Genomic DNA, 24,737 nt, shown 5'->3' on the forward strand with positions numbered 1-24,737 from the left:
ATTGTGAGATATGAAAAATCATTTCGGTGTTAGGTTAAATCATCGAGGAAGGTTATAGGCTATATAATATCATCACCCTAAGACCAACAATAGCGGAGCAATGCGGGTGAAACCGCGGGGCACAGCTAGTGTTTTCTATAGGGGAATAATAAAACAAGCCACTAAAAAAACTCAGCGACTGAAGATGAGATACTGTTTTAACAACTTGATCGCTATGAATTTTAGTGAGCGATAAATAAACTAAACAAGCGACGATTATTGGATGATAATAAATTTGGGTAGTGATTAATCCTAGCTTAGGGATTAACATTTACGACCCTTTAAACCTTCGTAAATTTTATATTAATAAAGTTGTCGTGATGAAAATTCTTGACGAGAAAGTTCAATAGTAACGCAATACGTGTACCGTTAGTTAGAAACATGATTCCATGATATTTTCTCGATAGAAAATATCGTTCCATCCGGGTGTTCCTTGACTCCACTAAAGATTTTTCCTTTTTGACCCGTCTCAAAAATTTACCCTGTATATAACAAAAATAGAAGTATGCAAAGTATTATATTGCAAATCAGTTGACGTCGGCCCGGCCTTCATAAAACAATGAAATACTGCGAAAATAATGAACATTATTGACATAAATAATAACAATTAGGGCCGAATTTTCAATCCCTGGTTAAAACTTATCCGTCCAATAAAGTATTACACGATAATATTAAAATGTCACCTGTAAACTGTCAATTGCGGGCAATAAGATTACATTTTGAAATGGTAGTTTTATACGTTATTCGACGAATAAGTTTTAACCAAGGATTGAAAAATTAGCCCTTAATGATTTATACTACAAAAAAATATGTGTAAATTAAAAATAATTGTTTCATAACAAAATTGTTTAGTTCATATCGGATCTTTCTAGCGGTAAGAAGTTATAAGTTTAAAGCTTTCGTGAAGTCTGTTTTCTGCAATCATGAAGATAGTGTTTATATTAATAGGAATTTTGCATAGCAGCTATGCCGTTATCTATAGACTAAATTGTAAGTACTTTTAAAAATCTGTATTTTTTAATAATTAAAATATATTTGTGAATGTCTCTCTTTTGTATAACAATTAATGATTTCGCCATTTCGGCGCTTGCTTAGTCTTTTCCTATTTGTAACGGTATTTAAGCGTTTTCATTAATTAATTTATATATTTAAAAATATTCTCGTTTAATAATAAAAATGTATTTTTAATTTGGTTTAAATAAATAACTTCTGTGAATGTTATAGCGATGTTTTCAATGCCTCGTGAAAGCTCTCAATTAGTAAAGTTTATTTACGGTATTACTTCACTGACTTAAAAAGAGGATTGTGTTTTTAATATTTAATTTAGACCGGTTTAACCGATTTATGATATATTTTTTTTATATTTGAAATCTGTCCCGTTTCCTATTTGAATTATGTCTTGTTCTGATAATTACTGTACCTATTACATACATGAAAATAAAAAATAAACGAATTAAGACTACAGCGTTCCTAAATGCATACAAAACCAAACATTGAATGTGTTTAAAAATAAGTTAGAGAAATGGCTGGTCATTAATTGTTTTTATTGTCAAAAATAATTTTTTGACCTTAAATGATTTATTGTTACATCGTATATCTATACTAATATTATAAAGCTGAAGAGTTTGTTTGTTTGTTTGAACGCGCTAATCTCGAGAACTACTGGTCCGATTTGAAAAATTCTTTCGGTGTTAGATAGCTCATTTATCGAGGAAGGCTATAGGCTATAAATCATCACGCTACGACCAACAGGAGAGGAGCCACGGGGGTGAAACCGCGCAGAGCGGCTAGTATAATAATATGCATGTGTAGTGTAAAAGTTTAAAAACGAATAGAATATAGAAAATAGAAATGATATTTCAATTTATTGTAGTGGGATTTATATTTAGTATCTATCTGTTTTACGCATATAATATGTATTTGCATGCTTTATGCAAAGCTAAACATGTTAAACAATTATTATCTCTTCACACCTCTCTGTACCATTTTTTTGCAAATAAATGTTATTTTATTTTATTTTATAACGATCATTCAATTAAATCATCAAATATTAAAAAAGAACGTTAAAAACGAACAATGCTTTAAAATTTCATCAAAACAAAAATAACAACTGTATGAAAACATGATACTCATAATGAATTCTGTTTTTCTATGTACTTAAACTTAATTCATACATTTTTCTGATCCACTACAATGTCCTCTAACCTGCAGTAAGAAGAAATAATATCTTATTATCCATTGATAACACTACAGTTTGTATTTTACATATTCTATGTAATTTTCAGTAACAGAATACAACCGTATGCCGCCAAAATTTCGTTTGGATGATTATGATAAATGTTTAAATGAACCTGATGGTGTTTATTGTGCTGTGGAATTCGCTCTAGTGTCTGATGCACCAAGTAACCTTTTAAGTATGATTCAGGTAATAATAAAAAAAATAGTTAACTCTTTATTAGCAAGTAGGTTATTACAATTAACAATAAATGATGTGCTTACAAACTACTAATCCTTTTTTTAAGTGGGGAAATCTTACCCACGGCTCCCAGGGAAGGAGCCGTGGGTTAAGTCGGATTCTTACCGACTAAAAACCCACTGTGTTCCGTCGAGCCGCTTTATTGATGGGGCCGCAGGTATTGGTTGGAATTCTTCTGCGACCAAAACTACTTATCCTAACAACCTACTATGCTAAAAGTATTGCCGCTCAGCATTTTGCAATGAGAGTTTGTGCTTTCGTTGCAGAGCTGATTTACACCTTATATACCTGGTGAGATTTTTGGGCCATTGTTCAATGCCAAGGTTCTAAAGTAAAGATAAATATCACTCCATAGTATAAAACAAAGTCGCTTTCTCTGTCCCTTTATCCCTATGTGTGCTTAAATCTTTAAACGCCATGGATTTTTCTGCGGTTTTTTTGATAGAGTGATTTAAGAGGAAGGTTTTAGTATATAATTTATTAGAATTTAGGCAAAGCCGGCGAAGTCCGTGAAGCTAGTATTTATTAAATGAAGTACACCTTGAAATTAATCGAATAATCTATTAATGTCATTGAACTAAAGTATGTGTTGTTTGTGACGATCGCAAATAGAAAATTATCTATGTTATTTGTTGTCTCCGCGAAGATTGTAATAAGTACCTCTAAATACTTAAAGCGTTATCGCCTCATACGTTTTAAATTGTTATTCCAATATATTGAAAGTTTGCAGGCGCAATAGTAATGTTATTACAATCGCGCCATGTAGGTACGTCGTAGTATAAATACATCATATATGGGCCCCCTACACAATTGGCAGCGTTGGGCAAGTAGAGGCAATCATGTAGAGGGCATAAATATAAATGATCGGCCGTCATTGTAGATGTTTTTTCATAATTACCGTAAGGGCTGCAAACATCGACGATCACTTGTTGGGCCAACGCTGCCCATTATGTAGAGGGCCCAATAAAGAAAACATCGTATAGTAACAATACGCGAGTACACAAAAGCCGCCTAGTGAGTCAGCATGCTCAACACGAGCTTTGAAGTAGCAGTTAAAACGGATTAGCGGCTAATATGTTAAGAAAAGTATTAATACATAACAGAGCATACAATGGTCCTCCTGGCTTGGGTGAACATTTAGTACAAGGTTTATCAATTGTGACCGCCTCCTCGGTACAGTGGTTGACGCGAGAGCGTAACACCGAGGGGTCCTGGGTTCGATTCCCGGTGGAGACGAAGAAAAAAAATGTCTTGATCTGGCAAACAGAAGGCTGGACAGAGAAGGCTGATCACCTACTTGTACCTAAAGAAAATCGATCAGTGAAACAGATGTATAATGCATCTGCCTCTTACCGTGGGGTAATGGGGACATGGGACTTCACTTTTTTTATCAATTGTAGAAATTTTCCAAAGTACTTTTATTTATAAAGAAAAATTTGCAACTTCAATTCATAAAACATTAACAAGACACGATGATACTCAGACAAATCGTAATAATATGATATTTTTGTCAAAATATACTTATTAATAAATATTATAAAAGAACATGTTATGATCATATGACCTCCAAGATCATAACAATATTGTTATAATCTTGGAGGTGAATCATAATTTTAGCATGTTTCATTTCCGTGATATTTTAGGTGCATATCTTATCCATACTAATATTATAAATGCGAAAGTAACTCTGTCTGTCTGTCTGTTACTCAATCACGCCTTAACTACTGAACCAATTTGCATGAAATTTGGTATAGAGATATTTTGATACCCGAGATAGGACATAGGCTACTTTTTACCCCGGGACATAGGATAGGTTTTATTCAGGAAATCCCACGGTAACGGTAATTATGCGGGTTTTTCTTTGACAGCGCGGGCGAAGCTGCGGGTGGAAAGCTAGTTTACAATAAGTATAACATAATGTCATTATAATCTTTTTATGACAAACTTATGAATAATTAAATACTAATTATGAATAATTTTATTACAGGAATATTCACAATACAGTGAGAGCCATTTCAACCATACAAAACCATATTATGGGGTATGTTTAACGCAGTCATGTCACAGTTATATAAAAGATAAAGCAGTGGGCACAAAGGAGAGCCTTGAGGGATGCCTTAACGAGTCATTATGGAATGAATACAAGCTTAAAACCAAAGTATTAGATAACATTAAATGCACAAATTCCAACGAAGAAATTAATGTAGACGGTGCAGATATAACAGTTTTGTTACTGATTTTAATGATTATAATGATCAACTTCATAGCAAGCTTCTATGATCTTGTATGTGTGAGGTGTATAAAGAAGCAAGGTAAATAATTATGGATGACTGAAGTGTTATTACTTTAATTAACTAGCTGATCCGAGTTAACAAATTATCGACTAACCGGTTGGCTTGGTTGGTAGTGGCCCTGCTGGGTTCGATTCGTGGGAATTCCGGGGAAAATAGTTGTGTGATGAACATAGATGTTTGCTCTGTGCCTGGGTGTTAATTATCTATATAAGTATTTATTTAAAATTATGTATGTATAATATGTAATTATATATATGTATAAGGCCGCCCCGTTACACATATTAAAGCTGTAACTTTGTGATTTATTATTTACTTTTATATTTTATAAAATAATGTGTGTAATGAAGTGTCAAATAAATAAATAAATAAATAATAAATAAATAAATAAATATGTATGTTTATCAGCCATCTGGTTTCCATAACACAAGCGAAAAGCTTAGTATGGGATCAGATCGTGCGGTGTGTGAAGTGAAGTTGTCCTGAAATATTTATTTATTTATTTTATTTATCATTTACGTCAATATCATACTGATCTACCTGACATTAAATTATTTTAAAAAAATAATTGTGTATACAGGTACATATTGACACCTGTTATACCTAACTTGTTTACTTTCTTTAAGACTTTCTCTTACTAAATTGTCAATACATTTAATATCTCAATTAATATAATATCATTCCATGCATGCATTTCGAAGTATCATTGAACTGTGTTTCTAGAATACTACTTGAAAACAATTTTTTTTACAGCGAATAAATATCTTATTAATTTTTCAATACAAAAAAATTGGTTGAAACTTGTCAACATCCGTGACCGATCTGATCCTCGGCAGAACCGACTGAGAAGCCTGGATGGACTGAAGTAAGTTTTTATAACGTTGTTTACTCTTTTCAACCAACTTCAAAAGGGATGATGAATGTTTCAGTTCGTTTGCGACTGAGTTTTATGTTTCATTTCTTAATTTTTGAAGTAAAACTTCTTTAGGCGCGTTGAGAGTAAAATTTTAAGGTCACGTCTTTGAATCTTGCCAAAGAAGTTCCATTTCTGACACGTGAGCTCGGCACACACGATCTTTTTTTAATTATATTCTGTATTGTATGACTCGGCGGCTTGTTTGTATTGTCTTGTTGATTCCAAATAATTTGTTCTATTTTCATTTTCCTTGTTATTTCCAAATAATTTAAGCTACTTCTCTGTTCTCATGACAGATCAGGTTTTTGAAGTGAAAACTGTAAAATTTATTGTTTATCTGTGGTAACAAAATATTGTCTCCGTGCAAACTTGTGTCATGTGTGTACTCTTCCTTATACTGAAATTAAAGATGTCTGACCGCTACCATACCTGTGTTTTATTAGGTTATGGGCCCAGCAAATTAAAAAAATAGTCTTTTTGAGTATATTTGTGCAGTACTGCAGTTACAATGGCAGGAAATTATTCGTTGAACGTTCCAAGGTTGAAGGGACGAGATAACTACGATGATTGGGCATTCGCCGTAGAAAACTTCTTAATCCTCGAAGGCATCGACATTAAGAACAGTGCTAACCTAAGTGAACAAGATGATCGGAAGGCTAAAGCAAAGATGGTGATGACTATCGACCCATCGCTCTACGTACACATCAAGAATGAAACTAAAGTGCATAACTTGTGGGCAAAATTAAAGGCGTTATTTGACGATTCCGGATTTACGCGTCGTATCAGCTTACTACGAACATTAATTTCTATACGTCTTGAAAACTCGGAATCGATGACTGCGTATGTGACCCAAATAGTGGATACTTCTCAAAAGCTTAAAGGTACTGGTTTCGAAATAAATGATGAGTGGGTCGGTTCGCTTCTATTAGCCGGTTTACCCGATAAGTTCGAGCCCATGATAATGGCCATTGAGCATTCCGGAATGAACATGAGTGCAGATACAATAAAGACTAAGCTGCTAGATATGAGCGCAGGTACCGAAATTAAAACCGAAGGAGCATTCTTTTCAAAAGATTCTCGCCAAAATCAAAATGGCGGGAAACGAACGCACGTGTCAGCATCGAATAGGCAATCGAATAAGCAAGTCGGCCATTTTGACGGAAAGCCGGTGGTAAAAAATATTCGTTGTTACAAATGCAAACAAGTCGGACATTACAAAAATCAATGTCGTTTCTCAGAAAAGAATAAACAAGTAAATGCATTTAGTGCAATGTTCCTAACGGGAAAATACAGTGACAAAGACTGGTATGTAGACTCGGGTGCTAGTACGCATATGATATCGCAGTCGAGCAAATATATGCTAAAAAATATATCGTATAATACTGAGCCTCGAAGTATAGTGGTGGCTAACAATGAAATCGTGCCAGTTATATGTTCCGGTGACATAGAAATTACCACGAAAGTGCGAAATAAGGAGCATAAGGTAAATGTCAACAATGTTTTATGCATACAAAACCTCACTACAAACCTTCTATCCGTTAGTAAGATGATAAGTGTTGGCAACAGAGTTATTTTCAAAGAAAATGTGTGCTATATTTATAATCAACGGAATGAATGCATTGGAGAAGCTAACTTAACAAATGGTGTGTATAAGTTGAACATTGTGAAGTCAGATCAACTGTTAGCAGCGACGGCAGTGACTTCTAGTTGGACATGGCACAGGCGGCTCGGCCACATTAACAGTAGAGACTTAAATATCATGAGAGATGGAGCAGTAGAAGGCTTATCATTCCAAGATAAGGCAGAAATCAGCAGAGCTAATTGTACTGTGTGCTGCGAGGGAAAGCAAACCAAACTACCTTTCCCTACAAGTTCATCACGGAGTGATAATATTCTTAATATAGTACATGCAGACCTCTGCGGACCTATGGAGAATAAGTCGCTCGGACAGGCCAGATACTTCCTTCTGTTAGTGGATGACTATATTCGGATGGCTTTTGTGTATTTTTTAAAATGTAAAGATGAGACATTCTCTTATTTCAAGCAGTTTAAGAGCTTAGTAGAAAATCAAAGATCTACAAAAATAAAGATTTTAAGAACAGACAATGGTGGAGAATTTTGTTCAGCACAAATGGAAAATTACTTAAGGCAGACTGGAATTATACACCAGAAGACAAACCCATATACACCTCAACAGAATGGGCTTTGTGAGAGGTATAATAGATCAATTGTTGAAAAAGCTAAATGTCTCTTATTTGATGCTAAATTTGATAAAATATTATGGGCAGAGGCAGTTCAAACTGCAGTATATCTGAAGAACAGATCTCCAGCTGCGGGTCTTCAGCATCATACCCCGTTTGAACTATGGACTGGAAAGAAACCAGATGTCAGCCATGTACGAGTCTATGGCAGTTTAGTTATGACTCACATACCTAAAGAAAGGCGATTGAAGTGGGACAGAAAGTCAAAAAAACTATTTTTAGTTGGATACCCTGAAAACGTCAAAGGGTATAGACTGTATGATCCTGAATCACGCACTGTTTCAGTGGCAAGAGATGTTGTGGTCATGGAACCGGAAAATGACAGTATGACAACACAGGTGATAGTGCAGGGGAGCACTAAGGAACAGCAGGATTCAGTGGGGGATCAACAGTCAGACAAGTCTAGTGATCATGAAGAAGATGTGCACTCACATTATCATGACAAGACTTTTATACCAGATGGATCCAGTTCAGGATCAGAGGATAGTTTCCAGGAGTCAAATTCATTTTCGCCAGATGAGTCAATGATTGCAAATTTACCTTCCAGTAGCATTAAAATTCCAGAGAAACGTGTAAGGAAAAAGCCAGAGTACTATGGTAGGGCTAACTTATGTGCTAATGAAGTGTCAACTGATGAGATCTCTTTGAGTGATGCGATTAATGGTCCAGATAGTGTGCGGTGGCAACAAGCAATCAAAGAGGAGTTGCAATCATTTAGTGATCGAGAAGCTTGGGAACTCGTAGATAGGCCAGTGAATAAAACAATAGTGAAGTGCAAGTGGGTTTTTAAAATTAAATATGATTGTGAAAACAAAGTGAGATATAGAGCGAGACTTGTGGCGAAGGGTTTTACACAAAAAGAAGGTATGGACTATAAAGAGACCTTTTCACCTGTTCTCAGATATTCTACTTTGAGACTTTTGTTAGCTTTAAGTGTAGATAAGAACCTAGATTTAATACACCTTGATGTACCTACTGCCTTTTTAAATGGTTCATTAGATGAATGTATCTATATGGAAATACCAGCTTGTTCAAACATGCCTAATTGTGAAAATAAAGTACTTAAATTAAAAAGAGCGATATATGGTTTAAAACAGTCAGCCAGAGCTTGGTATAAAAGAGTGGAAGTTTGTTTGTTAGAATTAGGTTACACCAAGTCTCAGTATGAACCTTGTTTGTTTATGATTTGTAATGGAAATGTTAGAGTATATATAGCATTATTTGTAGATGATTTTTTTGTGTTCCATAATAGTAAAGAAATATGTGATAAATTAATAAGTAAATTGACAACAAATTTTAATGTAAAAAATTTAGGCCAGTTGAAGCGTTGTTTGGGTATGAATGTAACTGTTAAAGAAGATTCTATTACTATAGATCAGAAAGATTTTATAGATGTAATTTTAAAAAGATACAAAATGGAAAATTGTAAAAGTTCAGATACTCCAATGGAAAAGAATTTAAAATTAGATAGATCTAAATCTATTTGTCAAACATACCCATATCAGCAATTACTAGGTGCGCTAATGTATTTATGTGTTTTATCTAGACCTGATATAGCATATGCAGTGAGTTTCCTCAGTCAATATAATAACTGCTACGAAGAGACTCACTGGAAACATTTAAAAAGAGTTTTAAAATATTTAAGTAAAACTAAAGACTATGGATTGAAATTTGTAAAGGGAGAAAGTTCGCTGATTGGCTTTGTAGATGCAGACTGGGCATCTTGTTCTATAGATAGGAAGTCCTATACAGGGTTTATTTTTAAAATGTCTGGATGTGTAATATCCTATGAATGTAGAAAGCAAAAAACTGTTGCATTATCAAGCACGGAGGCGGAATATATGGCCCTCTCTGAGGCATGCAAAGAGGCTGTATATTTAAGAAATTTAATTATTGAGATAAGTGGAGGTGAAATTGTTAATACACCTGTCAATTTGTTAAGTGATAACCAAAGTTCACAGAAATTAGCATGTAACCCCTTGTTTCATAGAAGAACTAAACATATAGACGTTCGGCATCATTTCATTAGAGAATGTATTGTTAAAGAGTTGGTTAATATTTCTTATATACCTACATCTGAGATGCCAGCCGATATCTTAACTAAGAGTCTCTGTAGTGAAAAACATTATAAATTTATTAAAATGTTAGGTTTGTCAAGAATTTAATTGAATTGAAACTTTGATTTTGTTGTTATAAATATAAATTTTTGTGTACATTATTTTGTTAAGTGGGGGTGTAAAATTTATTGTTTATCTGTGGTAACAAAATATTGTCTCCGTGCAAACTTGTGTCATGTGTGTACTCTTCCTTATACTGAAATTAAAGATGTCTGACCGCTACCATACCTGTGTTTTATTAAAAACTTCTTTAGCGGCGTTGGGTATAAAATCTTAAACTCGCGTCAGGACACGTGGCCTGATCGAAAAAGCGTAAGACGGACTTTTTTTTTAGCCCTTATATTCCATGCGTAAGACGGATACCATTCAAAAATATCGAACTTGCTGAACGTTAATAATCAAGTTTTCACTTCTGCCAGCACTCCCGGAGTGCAACCCGTCTTTTTTTTTACCAAGATAGGGAAGCGCTCGACCATGATCTCGCCTGATGGAAAGCTAAGATGCGGTCTAAGATGGTACGCGCTTCCCTACTCCCTAGTAGGTACCGATTCACTCTTCGAAGACCTGTAAGACCTTCCCTTTACTTTGTGTAAATTAATGTTTGAACGTATTTAGTTATGTTTATTTCACAGAGCGCTTACGATATGTTTGGTTATTCTTGGTCATTCAATTCAACCGTTGGTACTACTTTGTCAGAATACGCACTTTCTGGAATCGGTAAGTAATAAAGTGGCAAGGAGTTTATTTGGAAGTATTTTTTTCTTGCTAACATTCCCATAACGACGAAAGATTCTCAATACGTAGCGTGTTTTTGTTTTTAAGCAAATGTTTGTAGATCGATAACTCCGTGTGTTCTATAAAATAGCTCCGTTACTAGTTACTACCTTAAAAAAAGACAAACAAAAAAACACAGTACTTTCTTGTTTACTTAGATGTCTATAAAAAATTATAAATTAATAAAATCTCCATGTTTACAGACATTTGACTATGTGGGATATCAATTTGGATACAACGGCACGATAATTGTTCAAATATTTTTCTTAATTTCGGGATTATTACTGTCATACAATCTGCAAATCGCGGCGGAGACCAAAACAATTGACTGGCTTGAAATACCGAAGCGTATTGGTATACGATGGTTGAGGTAAATATTTTTAAAATAAATACGAATAGTAACTGTCAAATTAGGTTTGAGATGATATTTGCTTCTTATTTCCTTTTCTTTGATATAATCTTATTTGATAAATCATCATCAACTGCATGACATACCGGCTCCCTAAGGATGTTTTCTTTCACAAATTTGTAAAGTGATGGATAATATGCAGGTAATTTAAAAAACTTTACTGTTTGTTCAGTTGCCTCCTATACTATAAAAAAAAAACGTTTCCACGCTCGTCTCTTCTCGAAACCCCGATTGGAAACTGTATTTTAGTATTTTTTTGTGTTCATTGTTATTTATTTCCTTTTGTAGATTGACGCCACCATATGCAATTGTCTTAGCCATTACATCTACATGGCTCAGATATGCTGGATCGGGACCCTTTTGGAAGGTAATGTGAAAGTTTTGTCTATTGTGATAAAAAGTCGCAGAAACTTGTGGTTATAACTTGTTATTGACTTATGACTTATCATCATCATCACTTTCATCAGCCCATTAAGTTCACCCTGCTGGGATACGGCCACGGGGCCTCCCATAGGCCATAAGGGATCAGGCCGTTATCCACCACGTTGGCCAAGTGTTGGCAAATGTCACAAGTTGTTGAGTTTTTGATTCTTTATCACGTTGGTTTCTTCACGATGTTTTCCTTCACCGTTTTAGTAGTGGTGATGTTATATAATGCGCAATTAATTGAAAAATCTATTTATTTCCTTCACGCCCGCCTGGTTTCGAACCCTCGTCTACTCCGAGGTCCTCACCGCTGAGCCATACTCAATTGACTAACACGATGTTTTATTTCAGACAATAGTAAATGATGCAGTGACTGACTGCCGCCAATCATGGTGGATCCACCTATTTTGTATAAGAAATTATTATAAAAATAGCCAGTGCATGCTTCACGCATGGTTTGTAATATTTATGTACTTTCTTTCTTTCTTCTTACTTTCAATTATGTTCAATATTATCTATTTTTATCGACTACCAACTAATTCTTCGTAAAGTCTACTTATCAAGTAACATACAGACCTCATTTTATTATTTACATTATATTTATTATAACATTATATTTTTAAGTCTTCAAATTAAATAAAAACATCATATTTAAATAAAGGTTTATCGCATTACTAATAAACTGAGTGTGGCTTGGTATTTCCTCCGACAAAAGTTTGAGAATTGAGTTTGAAAAATTAAAAGGCCGATTTCAAAAATCAGTAGAAAGGCACATTCTCTATACTTAATAAAAATATCAAGTAAAAACACCAACAATATTTTTCAGGTATGTGGCAGCAGATTTTCAATTGCACATAGTTGGTTTGATCCTCTGTGTGTTATTTAAAGGAAGCATTAGAAGAATTTTTTTTTTAATCTTGTTGGTGATTGGCGTTGTAGCACCAGCTTTCCATACGTACTTCCAAGATCTGAATGGATCGTTAGTTGTAACATTGGAGTAAGTTATCAATTTAAAAAGTAAAGTTAGGGCCGATTTTTCAATGCTTGGATAAAACTTATCCGTCCAATAAAGTATTAAGTACACGATAATATCTGGGGGCACGGTAGTGCCCCCGCCAAGACGAGCCAAGCGAGGCGCACGGGCACTACCTACCTTTTCTCGAAGCGCTTCGACGTTTTTTTGAACCCTCATAACTTGGGTTTGGATTATGCTAGATCAACAAAATTTTCGGGATATATTGTCAATAGCGGACTTATTGAACATATTAAGTTTTAATTACATTAGCTTTTATACTTCAGACTAACAAACGCTAATTTCGTCACTGACTCACTGATGATCATCAAAATTCTTAAGGTATTTCCTAATGTCCTAGAAAGCTGAAATTTTGTATGTAAGCTAGTATTAGCACACAAACAACAAAAAAATTATAAAACTTGTAACTTTCATCCCCCAACCCCTTAAACTAGGGGATGGGAGTTTGTATGAGACCTGTAATTTTAAATTAAATTTTGATGACGCTAGAGGTCTAATCTAATAATCTGAAACTTGGTTCCCCTAGATATATGGGTAGTTCTACAAAGTAAGGAATTTTTAGCGGCTCAGCCAAATTATACTAAAAAAAACGTTTCAAAGTAATTAATTTGTACGGAATACTGTTATTTAAAGCTGCTTCTTGTTGGTCACTGAAAATAATTAATAAAAACATTTATTTATGCCACTAAATCTTTGTTCAAAGTGTCAAATTCTCAGGAACCTGAACTGTCCCTCGGACAAATTCTGGTTTAAAATTCGTCGTGATTTATTTACTTTTCTGTATCAAGGTAATTTGAAATCCAAATCGGTGAGTTTACTGTGTTTTCTTGCTAGGTAGAATAATTATTATCTTATTTTCCCAAAAAAACATTAAAAAAATATTGTCAACATTTTGTCCCCACGCTTTCATATCAGGATCCTGGTCGATGTAAAATAAGCAAATAACAGCTAGGTTTTTTGTCGTGCGATGTTGCCGTTCAGCTGAGTCAATCAGACGTACGAAAGAGACAAAGAATATCATCTAGCTATTCACACCTAGCTCGTAGTACAGTCAGCCCGGCGCGGTAAGTAAGGGAAGTGGTGTCGTAATCAGTGAAGTTCTCAGAATCCTGGTAAGATATTTTTTACGTAATTAATAAATAATATTAGGAAATATAGCGATTTGATACGTAAGATGCTGACGCAAAGGCCTAGTTTTGCTTAATTCTGGTTAAATGTTGTAAATTGATATGTTTTTTTAAATATTAGACAGATATTCTCAGGATCCTGGTCTCAGGTTCCTGTCAAATTGAAAGCCAGGATACTGAGGACCATCCAGGATCCTGATAAGTTCACACTAAAACATTGTTTCTGCGTAAGATAATTTAAAACTTTCTACCTATAAACATTAAACTACGTATAAATTAATGAAATAAATCATTTGAGTAGCTGTCGTAATTAAATATCTACAGATAATTAGTATTGGTAATGGTCATCTTTAAGTATGCACGTAATCTTTTAGAAACTTCGGAAAAAAGCATAAAACATTACTTTTACCGATCTTGGCAGTTCCTAGTACTATTTTGACTGTAGGTGTTTACACTACAACTTAACTTATGTCATGACTTAGTAGAAAAATAAATCTTTAATAGTCTAATAACAATGATTATACACATGTAAGTGTAAAATAAAGCTGGTTGCATTGCACTGTATTTTAAACACTAAATATTATATTTTGTTGTACAGAAAAAATTGCGAAACCAAAAAAAAGCTAGAAATTGAGGTATGAAAAATTAAAATAGATCCCCTGAGATTGGCAGCTGAAAAAGAAAAAAGACAGACTACGATAAAAAAACCGACTCAAAACAGAAGCGAAAATTGAATTCCAAGAAATGTAGAGGCAAAGAAAAAAATGGAAAGGAAAATAATTAATACACTGACTGTGAGTGCCTTATCTGTGGTGGTCTCACAGCGAAAATACATACTACAGGAAATGACTGGTTCCAGTGTCTAGTATGCAATAATTGGGCACATGATGGATGCATTAAAGGCGATTCTATATTGTTTACATGCCCTGACTGCTCAGCTGACTGTGATTTTAAAATTTAGCATAAAAATAATATAGTATTGAAACCACCAAAGTTTAAATTTATAAAGAATAGAAAAAATTAGATCACGAGGTGGGACTCGAACCCGCATCCTTTCACGTCATTCCGGGGCGGATGCCTGACCAATTCAGCCACTCGTGACCCACCAGAGCAATCTAATTTATTCTATTCTTTCAGTTTTATGTGTCTAAGGGACACACCGCGTGCCATCTATTGAGATGATTAACAACCATCTCAACCAATATGAAACACTTTTCAGTGAATACAATATTGTAACGATGGAACACGACCTTTTTTTTTGTTGAAATTGATATTTTTTGTTTTATGGCATTCAAATGCCTTATAAATATAAATTTATATTTTTAATTTATATATTTAAACAAAAAGTATCAATTTCAACCGCCAAAGTTATTAATACCTACCTTTTTTATTATTTATTTTTACTAGATTTAAGTACAATGCTAGGATGAAGTGTCATTATGTCTCAGACTTCATTATTTTCATGTTGTTAACTAACTTTAAGAAGATTTTACTGAATTAAACTTAGAATTAGATTTTACTTAATTCTTAATGCTCAATGATCATTTGATGAATAGAGTTCCTGTTCAAGACTCTTTAAATATAGAATTAGTATGTAAGCCAAGCATAGAGCTATTTTTCGTTATTATTAAAGGTACTAGTACCATTAAAAATTTATTAAATAATACAAATTCATGTAAAACATGATAAATAAACGTTGATCTCGTTGATCTCTACCGATTTTTGTTGTTTTTCTCAGTTTCCTGGTGACCTGCTCAGTTTCCTGTGGCTTAATTTCCTTAAAATGGTCATAAATCGAAAACTATTACATATTCTGACTGTTCCGCTCTATATACTTTTAGAGACGTTGTACTCTTGTCATTAGACTGAATTCCGCAAACAGAACGTTTAAAAAAATGTGGGCCGAAATGAGACTCATTTTCTTCCATACTTTGTAGAACTACCCATATATGTATAGGTACTCCTTGTTAAAAAAAATTGTTACAAACAACCTACAAAAAGAAATGAAATCCCACCAAAAACATTTTCATGTAAAATGTTGCCAAGACGAGCCCATATGACTCGCACTGTCAAAAAGTTATCAGATCTCATGTAGAGCTAAGCTTCTAACACTAAACGCCCTAACTCTACAAGGCCTAACTTCACAAACTCTACACCTTAGTCAAAATATGTGGCTTGGCCGTTCGTTACTACAAGAACTATTGTATAACACAAAAGTAATGAACAGTGAATTAATTTTTCACCTTACGCCGATGTGAATGTAGCGAAATGGCCAAGCCACATATTTTGACTAAGGTATAGAGTTTGTGAAGTTAGGCCTTGTAGAGTTAGGGCGTGTAGTGTTAGAAGCTTAGCTCTACATGAGATCTGATAACTTTTTGACAGTGCGAGTCATATGGGCTCGTCTTGGCAACATTTTACATGAAAATGTTTTTGGTGGGATTAAAATGTCACGTAAACTGTCAAATACGGGCAATTAGAATACGTTTTAAAAATGGTAGTTTTATACATTATTCGACGAATAAGCTTTAACCAAGGATTGAAAAATTAGCCCTTAGTCATCCCTTAGTGAAACTTTTGATTAGTATGATTTGTACACTTAAATAGTTTTGATATAAAACGAACTTTCCTTACCTACTATGTACTTGCATAAAAAATAAACATAAAATATTTGAATTGAATATAAGATGGTTTCTTTTTCCTTTCTAATGTTAATTTCTAATAAAAAAAATATAAGTATGTATTATCTATATTAATGTTATAATTATATCAACGCTCTACCTTATAATATGTTCTTCTTATATTTTTTTTCGTTCATTTTCCACGACATATTTTAATTGATTTCAGAACGATTAGAAACATCTTTGCCACTGACCCAACATTTGTGAACGTGTATACACCCACACACACAAACATGGCTTGCTTTGTAATCGGCCTTGCACTTGGTTTAATTATTTACAACAAGCAAAATAGCAGCTTTGATGTTAAAAAGTATAGGGTAAGTAACTAACTAAAAGATTTCAATATGCCAAGTAGGATTTATATAACAATCCTACTAATCCTACTATATACCTACAATCCTACTAATATTAAAAATGCTCTAGTTTGTGAGGATGTGTGTGTGTGTGTGTGTGTTTGTAACTCTTTCACGCAAAAACAACTGAACCGATTACAATGAAATAAAGCTCACTATAGAGGGTGACTTGGATAAACACATAGGATAGGTTTTATCCCGGAAATCCCATGGGAACGGTAACTATGCGGGTTTTTCTTAGAAAACGCGGGCGAAGCCGCGGGCGGAAAGCTAGTTTATCATAAAGTCTAAGAAATAATAATAATTAACAAAGCACAAAAAACACAATTAAACATTTCATGAAATTATTGTACTGTCACCGATCCTTGATAAGTGTGACAATATTTGGATTCAATTTGTATGTTTAAACTGGGTCAAAATCGAGTCAAAATCGAATCTGAGTGGCATTCGGTTACATATAACCATAGTATAAAACAAAATCGCTTTCTCCATATCTATAATCTATATCCCCATGTCCCTATGTATGCTTAAATCTTTAAAACTACGTAACCGTACTATTTTGATGCTGTTTTTGAGTGGTTCTCGAGAAAGGGGTTAGTATCTAATTTATTAGGTTTAAGACAACGCGGGCGAAGCCGCGGGCGGATAGCTAGTAGATAATATACAAAATCCCTAAATCTTCTATATCCCTTTGGCACAGACTTCGAAAGACTTCAAATGAATTAATTTTCAGAAGTTCCTGCCCATGTACTACGCAATAGTGCCAGTAGGATTCGCCCTTGCTATAGCAGGCATGGCTGCATACAGAGACGGTCCACGACTCTCTATATACATACGAGTCATGTTCTCTTTACTACTGAAGCCTGTATTTGGGATGTGCGCCGCAATTTTAATATTTGGTATGGTGTTCAAATTTGAAGGTAAGTTTTTAGTATGGATAGAACTAAAGTCTTTAGGTTATGCAAATGTCATTCTTCTCTGCAGATCATGGGAATGAGTGACCGGCAATATGATAAACCAATAAATGTTTAAGTTTTCTCAGGATCAACATGAAGTACGTAGAAATGTACTTTGATCTAAAATGAAGGAAACCTTGCCATTGCCAATTATTATTAACATAGTAGAGAGTGAACATTGGAGAAAACTCAAACATTTATTTATTCAATTAGACTTCTTATACCTACATGCAGTTTTAATCGTTATAACATTTTTTATTTACCTACAACCGAAAAAATAAAGAAACACCATAATTTAAACCCGAACTAAAATATTTATTTTCATTTCCTTTTTGAACTGAAACTTCTTTATCGGGGTTGGAAAAAAATTTAGTGTTACATATTTTTTTCGTTACGCGTGACATTTTTCCGTTTCGCGCCATCTTTTTCTTATCCCTACCACGCGTGATTCGACGTATTTCTGTAAAGTTGCATACTATAGTAAATTATTTTTTTAAAAATAAGGTCATAAAGAAGTTTCACTTCTTACGTGTGTACACGACACATTTTTTAATGTTTTCAGGCACTATTCGCGGATTCTTGGAGGCACGCATTTGGACGGTTATATGTAGAATTTCCTATTGCGCTTACCTCAGCCACGTGACCTTAGTCAGGATGATGACTGGTTCCAGTATCATGATACGAGTCAACGTCCTACATTTGGTTAGTAAATCTGTAGTAATAATGAAATTCTCAAGTAATGATGAATTGTTGCAAGCAAATTGTATAATTTCCGTTTACAGATTCCGTTTGGAAAAGTTATTTTTAAGCTATTGCATAGCTTCTTTCGCGGGCCTTGAGCGCAGGGACCGAATCCTGAAATTCCGTAACGAAAAAACCTCACGCTCCCCACTCCGACGGACACGGAGGTGTGGCTTGAAGGCATGCTATGCAATAGCTTTACCGCGGCAGTCCCCGAGTTTCACACGTCTTTTTTTTAGTATAATAGACATAGAATACTGAACAAAAATGTCAATGTCAAATTCTTTGAGTGTAAACAGGCGTAGAGCATTATTTCGTTGTTCTTAGTATGTTAGAGAAGATTCTACGCAATATTCTAATACTGAATAACACTGAATGCGAGTTTTCGTTTACACTAAAAGATCACAAAATAATGCTCTTGCTCTCGTTCATTTGATGTAAATGTAACGTAAGATTATGTTTATTTTATTCTTATAATTTATTACTTTTGTTTCAGTTCAATTTAACCCTCGGCATGGTCTTCATGGCTTTCTTAATAGCAGTGGTCCTATATCTTTTCGTGGAGGCGCCATTCTTGGGAATCATAGACACGATTAGAGCGAGAGACACAAGCCACCGGAAAGCAAGCATGAACAGTTTAAAGAACAAAAATTTAATTGAAGCAAACACTGCTATATAATATTTATATAGTAGAACAATTTTATAGTTTAATATTGTGTTAAATTATATTTTATTAATTACATATTTTTAGTTGACAGTTGATTAACTTAAACTTTAATAATAATTAAGAATGAAAAGATGACGTTTTTATTGCTTGTTTTGTAATAATATTCAATGTATAAAAAATATTGGAGATTGGAAAAAAAGTGTATAATAATATAATAGTATTAGACTGAGTGTTGGAACTATTACTGAAAAGAAAACTGGTATAATTATGTTTGTACCGTAGATTTGTATGTATATAATATACACGTGGCTTCCTTTATTTCTTATAAAATAAAAGAACAATGAATTAATGATGCCCATTATAAGTGGAAGGATATTAAACATCTAAAATAATACATAAAATCATGTTATATCTACTACTAGCTGCTCCGCGCGGTTTCACCACCGTGGCTCCACTCCTGTTGGTCGTAGCGTGGTGATAAATAGCCTTTAACCTTTCTCGATAAATGGGCTATCTAACACCAAAAGAATTTTTCAAATCGGACCCGTAGTTCCCGAGATTAGCGCGTTCAAACAAACAAACAAACTCTTCATCTTTATAATATTAGTATAGATTATTTCTATCTGTATTATAATAACCTTGAAAATATAAATTACTTTCAATGTACTTACTTATTCATTGTAATTAACTTATTTTATTCCAAAAGGAAATTGCATTAAAAATACGATTCCAATGAAATAGTTTAATACACACAAATTACAAATAATATACGTTTTCAAACCACACACACATTAAAAGTACTATATAATAGTTAAATTTATATTTAATAGATATTCCATATATTTTCACTACATAGTTCGAGGTTTTTATTTAGGTTTTTTTTTTTTTTTTTTTTTTTTATAATGAATAGGCAGACGTTTGACCACGATCCCACCAGATGGGAAGCGGCGATGAGGTCTACTTGGATGCACGTCTGCCTAGAAGAAGCCTGTTCACCCTCGATTTGAAAAGGTCCAGATTGTATTGTGCGGGAAATATGGAGCTAGGGAGAGAGTTCCATTCCTTAGCCGTTTTCATTAAGAAAGATGACTCGAAGGTAAGGTAAGGTAAGGTAAGGTATATAAACTTAAAGAAACTCAAGAAGAGTTTACGAGATAACTTAATTTTTTTAAGTTATCTCGTAAGCTCTTCTTCTTTTAAATTAACATTTTTAACACGAGTGCTGAAAATATAACAAATTTCTAATCATAAACCATTTGAATACTAGCCTTAAATCGAACATCAATACATAATTAATATATGACTAGCACATAATAATATATCACTATGTCGGTAAAATCGCGTAGTACACGATTTTACCCATATTCAAAGTTATAAGTAATTTTCATCCCCTATTTCAACCTTCTAGGAGTTGATTTTTAAGCTATTGCATAGCTTTTAAGCTAAAAAAAATTAATCGCTAGGTTTAAAACTGAAAATTAATCGCTAAGATAAAAATGTATTGCTAATATTCTACATTTATTACGCAGACCTGCCAATAACAAAATTAAAATTTTATATTTAGAAAAATAAACAACCATTAACTATATGATTATAACAATTTTTTTAATTTTTAACAAATTTTTGAAAAATTTTGCCGCCATGATAGAGAAGTAGATATATAAAAAAAGACGTGTGGCACTCGGGGACTGCCGCGGTAAAGCTATTACATGCTATGCCTTCAAGCCACACCTCCGTGCCCGTCGGAGTGGGGAGCGTGAGGTTTTTTCGTTACGGAATTTCTGGATTCGGTCCCCGCGCTCAAGGCCCGCGATAGAAGCTATGCAATAGCTTAACAATCAAACCGCAATAAAACGGGTCGAGATAATTTTGTAATGGCGTGCATGCCAATCCCGGCAGCAATACCTAAAAATTTTCCGTGAGTGATAAAATCCTCACGATATTAAAAAAAAAGACGTGTGGCACTCGGAGCGCGGTAAAGCTATATATTGCACAGCATAAAAAGTATCACCGCTGTGCAGGTCGGAATGGGGGGGTGTTAGGTTATTTTCGTTACGGAATTTCTGGATTAGGTCTCCACGCTCAAGGCCAGCGATAGAAGCTATGCAATAGTTTAAAAAAACACCCTTAATAGAATACAAAATAAATATGTAATTATTTCACGACGAATAATAAATTATTGAAACAATTTGAATTTCAAATACTGTTATTTTAGGAAATGCATTAACTGTTATACATAATTACATTCATTTGTATACTACTACCTATTAAATACATATTTTTACTAATCAGTAACTATACAAATGAAGTTTTCCTTTATGACGAAATAACTGATTTGTTTTGTTTGCTATCTTTACTGCCTTGTAATTTGTACCTTCAATAATTAACATAATTAGTAGTATACACTTCTTTAAATATAAAAAAATACATGTAGGTAGTGATTAAAAGGGTATCAAACTTGCGTTAGGTACCTACCTGTGTACCACATACATACAGTACTCCAAAAGTAATAATGCGCATAGAAATCTTCGTCACTGTTCGGCACCTGTCATATTCCCGGAGCGTCCGAAGATGATATTTATATAGAGTGGTTAAATGAATTTTCTTCATGCATAATTTAGTCAAATTATGTGTTTTGTGCTAAAGAGATTAATATTGATTTGTAAGTGACGAATTTGTTTCGATAATTCCTTGTAAATAGCGAGGAAAACCCCACGATTGCGAATATATTATCTTTGTTGGATTGATTTACTTGAAAAATTTATAGTATTTTTAAAGTGTCTTACTGAAACTGGTGTAATGATGGAAGAAAAGCAGGTTAAAATAACACAACATTTATATTGTATTAAATATTATTTTCAAACACAGGTTTACATTTAAACCATATAAATCTAATCATTAAAATCTCAGCTCAAAAGTATTTAAAGTACCTACTGATCATTCTTCAATATTATGACATTTACAAAAAAAAAAACAATCAAAATCAGGAATTATCTTTTTTCTGACATTTTAGATACATCGGAACTTTCATTATGCTCTTCATCATTTTCACTTTCCCTACTGCCATCACCTGTGTAAATCATTTCATCGATTAATTCAATTCACCTTTAAAAACAAAACCAATAAGGGCATATAATAGCAGCTCTATATAATTCCACACAGAGAGAACACGTACAGTCACCACCTCAGCAATATTTATAAAGACAACTAACGGATTTTTAAGTTTTTGACTGACAGGCTAACGTCACCTACCACCCGCTTTGGTTTTGATTGTGTATGACCGTGAATTGACTTCTATTTCTTTTAAACAAGGTGTAAAATGCAAGTGCATTGTTAAGGACTCTTACGATTCAATGATTCGAGTGTTTTCGGAAATACGACAATAAGCGAAGATTTGCATGTGCATTATTATTTATTTATTTATTTATTTATGTAAAGGTACCTTACAGCTAAACTTACACTAGGTATTACATTAACAATTCCATACGCCAATTAAAAGGTACACCAATAACAATCATAATACTGTGAGTGAGCAAAGTATAAAAGATAAAGAACGATATTAACAATTACAAACCCTATATTATGTATTATATATAATTATAGTTAAATAAAAAGGTAACAATAAATATGAGTGAGTACAAGTGTAATTGTAAGTGTGTGTGAGTGTGTGTGTGTGTGTGTTGTTTGTGAATTTCTTTACAAATTTTGGTCAATAAGCTGTAGTATTAATTTTTTAAACTTAGAGCGAGATAATTGAAAGGGATCTGCCAAGGAGAATTTATTATTATAATTATTCGGAATTCTCAGAAAGGGTGAATGTTTGAGGTAATTAGTAGAGGTTGCTGGGACATTAAAGAGAGGCGTATGAGGAGTACGTTGTGATGGCGCACGATATTGTAAGTATTCTAAAGCAACAGGAAAATCAAAGTTATTATTGACAATATCATACAATAACATAAGGTCGATTACATCTCTACGATCCTCCAAGGTATTGATTTTATTATTATTAATTTTGGAGTTTTTTTTTTATACTAAAACCGGCAAAGGAGCGGGCGGTGTACTGATGAAGGTGATCACCGCCGCCCATAGCAATTGCAACGTTAGGTAACCTTGCGATTGTTTTGCCGGCCTTTGAGGGACGCGTAGGCTCTTTTTTTGAAGGCATCCATGTCATAGGTAGATGGAAACACCGAAGAACATTATTATAATATATAATATACTTATAAGAAGAAGTGAATATTGGAATATATATGATGGAAGTAGGGAAAGTGAAAACGATGAAGAGCATAATGAAAGTACTGTATAATATTATAATTCTACACAAGACCTACAACATTTTTGGACTTTGCTGACGTGATACTCTATATTTCCCTTAGGAATCTGATTTTATAATATTATATCTAAGTTGCTACGTGTGAAAGGAAATTCATATGGGAATGAGATTTTTCACCGCGGTAAAGTAGCCTCTAGCCTTCTCACTATCGAATACAAAAATATTATACATACTAGCTGTGCCCGCGACTTCGTCCGCGTGGAATAGTGACTGCATAGTAGTTACTACTTAACTTTTATTGAATAAACACTTACTACCATAAATAATTAAAAAAACTTTTAGTAAAATTTATTATTAAACTGAGCTAAAAAAATAAATGCCTAATTAATTTTCTACGTAAAATTTATTTTAAATTATGTCATATTATTTTTTAGTTACCAGGAGGGAAAGGAGCAAATTTATTTTCCTTCCTTTCTTGTATGGATGTTTTTGACAATATATTGTGCAGCAAATGAGTGCCGAGACAAACGTCAAAACGCAAAGGAATAGAATCCGCTAAGTTTGTAAAATTATCTAATCCTTTTCCTTCATTGCGTTGGGTTTTTTTTTTTTTTTTAAACTTCGGTTTCTTATTTTCATGTAATATTTTCAAGTGAGCGCGACCTGCCTTTACCTCCATAATACATTCCTACATCATATTGATATCTATAAGTTTGTTGCTCCTTGACATCTTTTAAGTTGGGCCGTGCCCGTGCACAAATTGTAATGGACCACAGTGGCAAAAGAAGTGGTTTATTTAAGAAAAAAATTGCCAAGCGCCGCACCAGACCTATGTTGGCTTTGAGTAGAATTCAAAATTTCCAGGGTGTGGCTATCCTCTCGCTCCCATATCCCCCTCTTCTTTCACAGACTTTCAACCTTTCCATCCCTAGTAAATGGCAGAACCGATTTTGATGTAAACCATATTATCTAATTGTACCTATATTATGTACACGACATAATATTATCCTGTCGTTTGATGCTCCATTTGGTTTATTTATCTAACCACTGTCACCCCTAAAGTGTAATAAACGGATGAACCGATTTCGATAAAACATTGCTAATTGTAATTCACACGTTGCTCTTTCATATTTTGATATGCCGCTTGAGATATTATTTGACCACATTCGATTATTGTTCATTCCCACTTTTACCGCT

The 24,737-nt window shown here is 33.7% G+C and overlaps 1 protein-coding gene across 1 annotated transcript; it reads left to right on the forward strand.

The window, feature by feature from the left end:
- The first annotated feature begins 962 nt into the window (after positions 1-962).
- On the forward strand, positions 963-19,279 carry LOC149899254 (nose resistant to fluoxetine protein 6-like). The gene is made up of 13 exons (XM_090114278.1): positions 963-1,029; positions 2,325-2,464; positions 4,503-4,827; positions 5,560-5,671; positions 10,733-10,817; positions 11,078-11,244; positions 11,572-11,650; positions 12,061-12,164; positions 12,536-12,706; positions 16,717-16,867; positions 17,637-17,823; positions 18,422-18,561; positions 19,097-19,279. The coding sequence occupies exons 1-13, from the start codon at positions 963-965 to the stop codon at positions 19,277-19,279; spliced, it is 1,911 nt and encodes a 636-aa protein (XP_089970404.1).
- Positions 19,280-24,737: the final 5,458 nt, after the last annotated feature.

This window comes from Colias eurytheme, chromosome 21, assembly GCF_061535395.1.
Source record: "Colias eurytheme isolate Ceu_HAF_F1 chromosome 21, ilColEury1 Martin Lab GWU primary, whole genome shotgun sequence".
Classification (NCBI taxonomy): domain Eukaryota; kingdom Metazoa; phylum Arthropoda; class Insecta; order Lepidoptera; family Pieridae; genus Colias; species Colias eurytheme.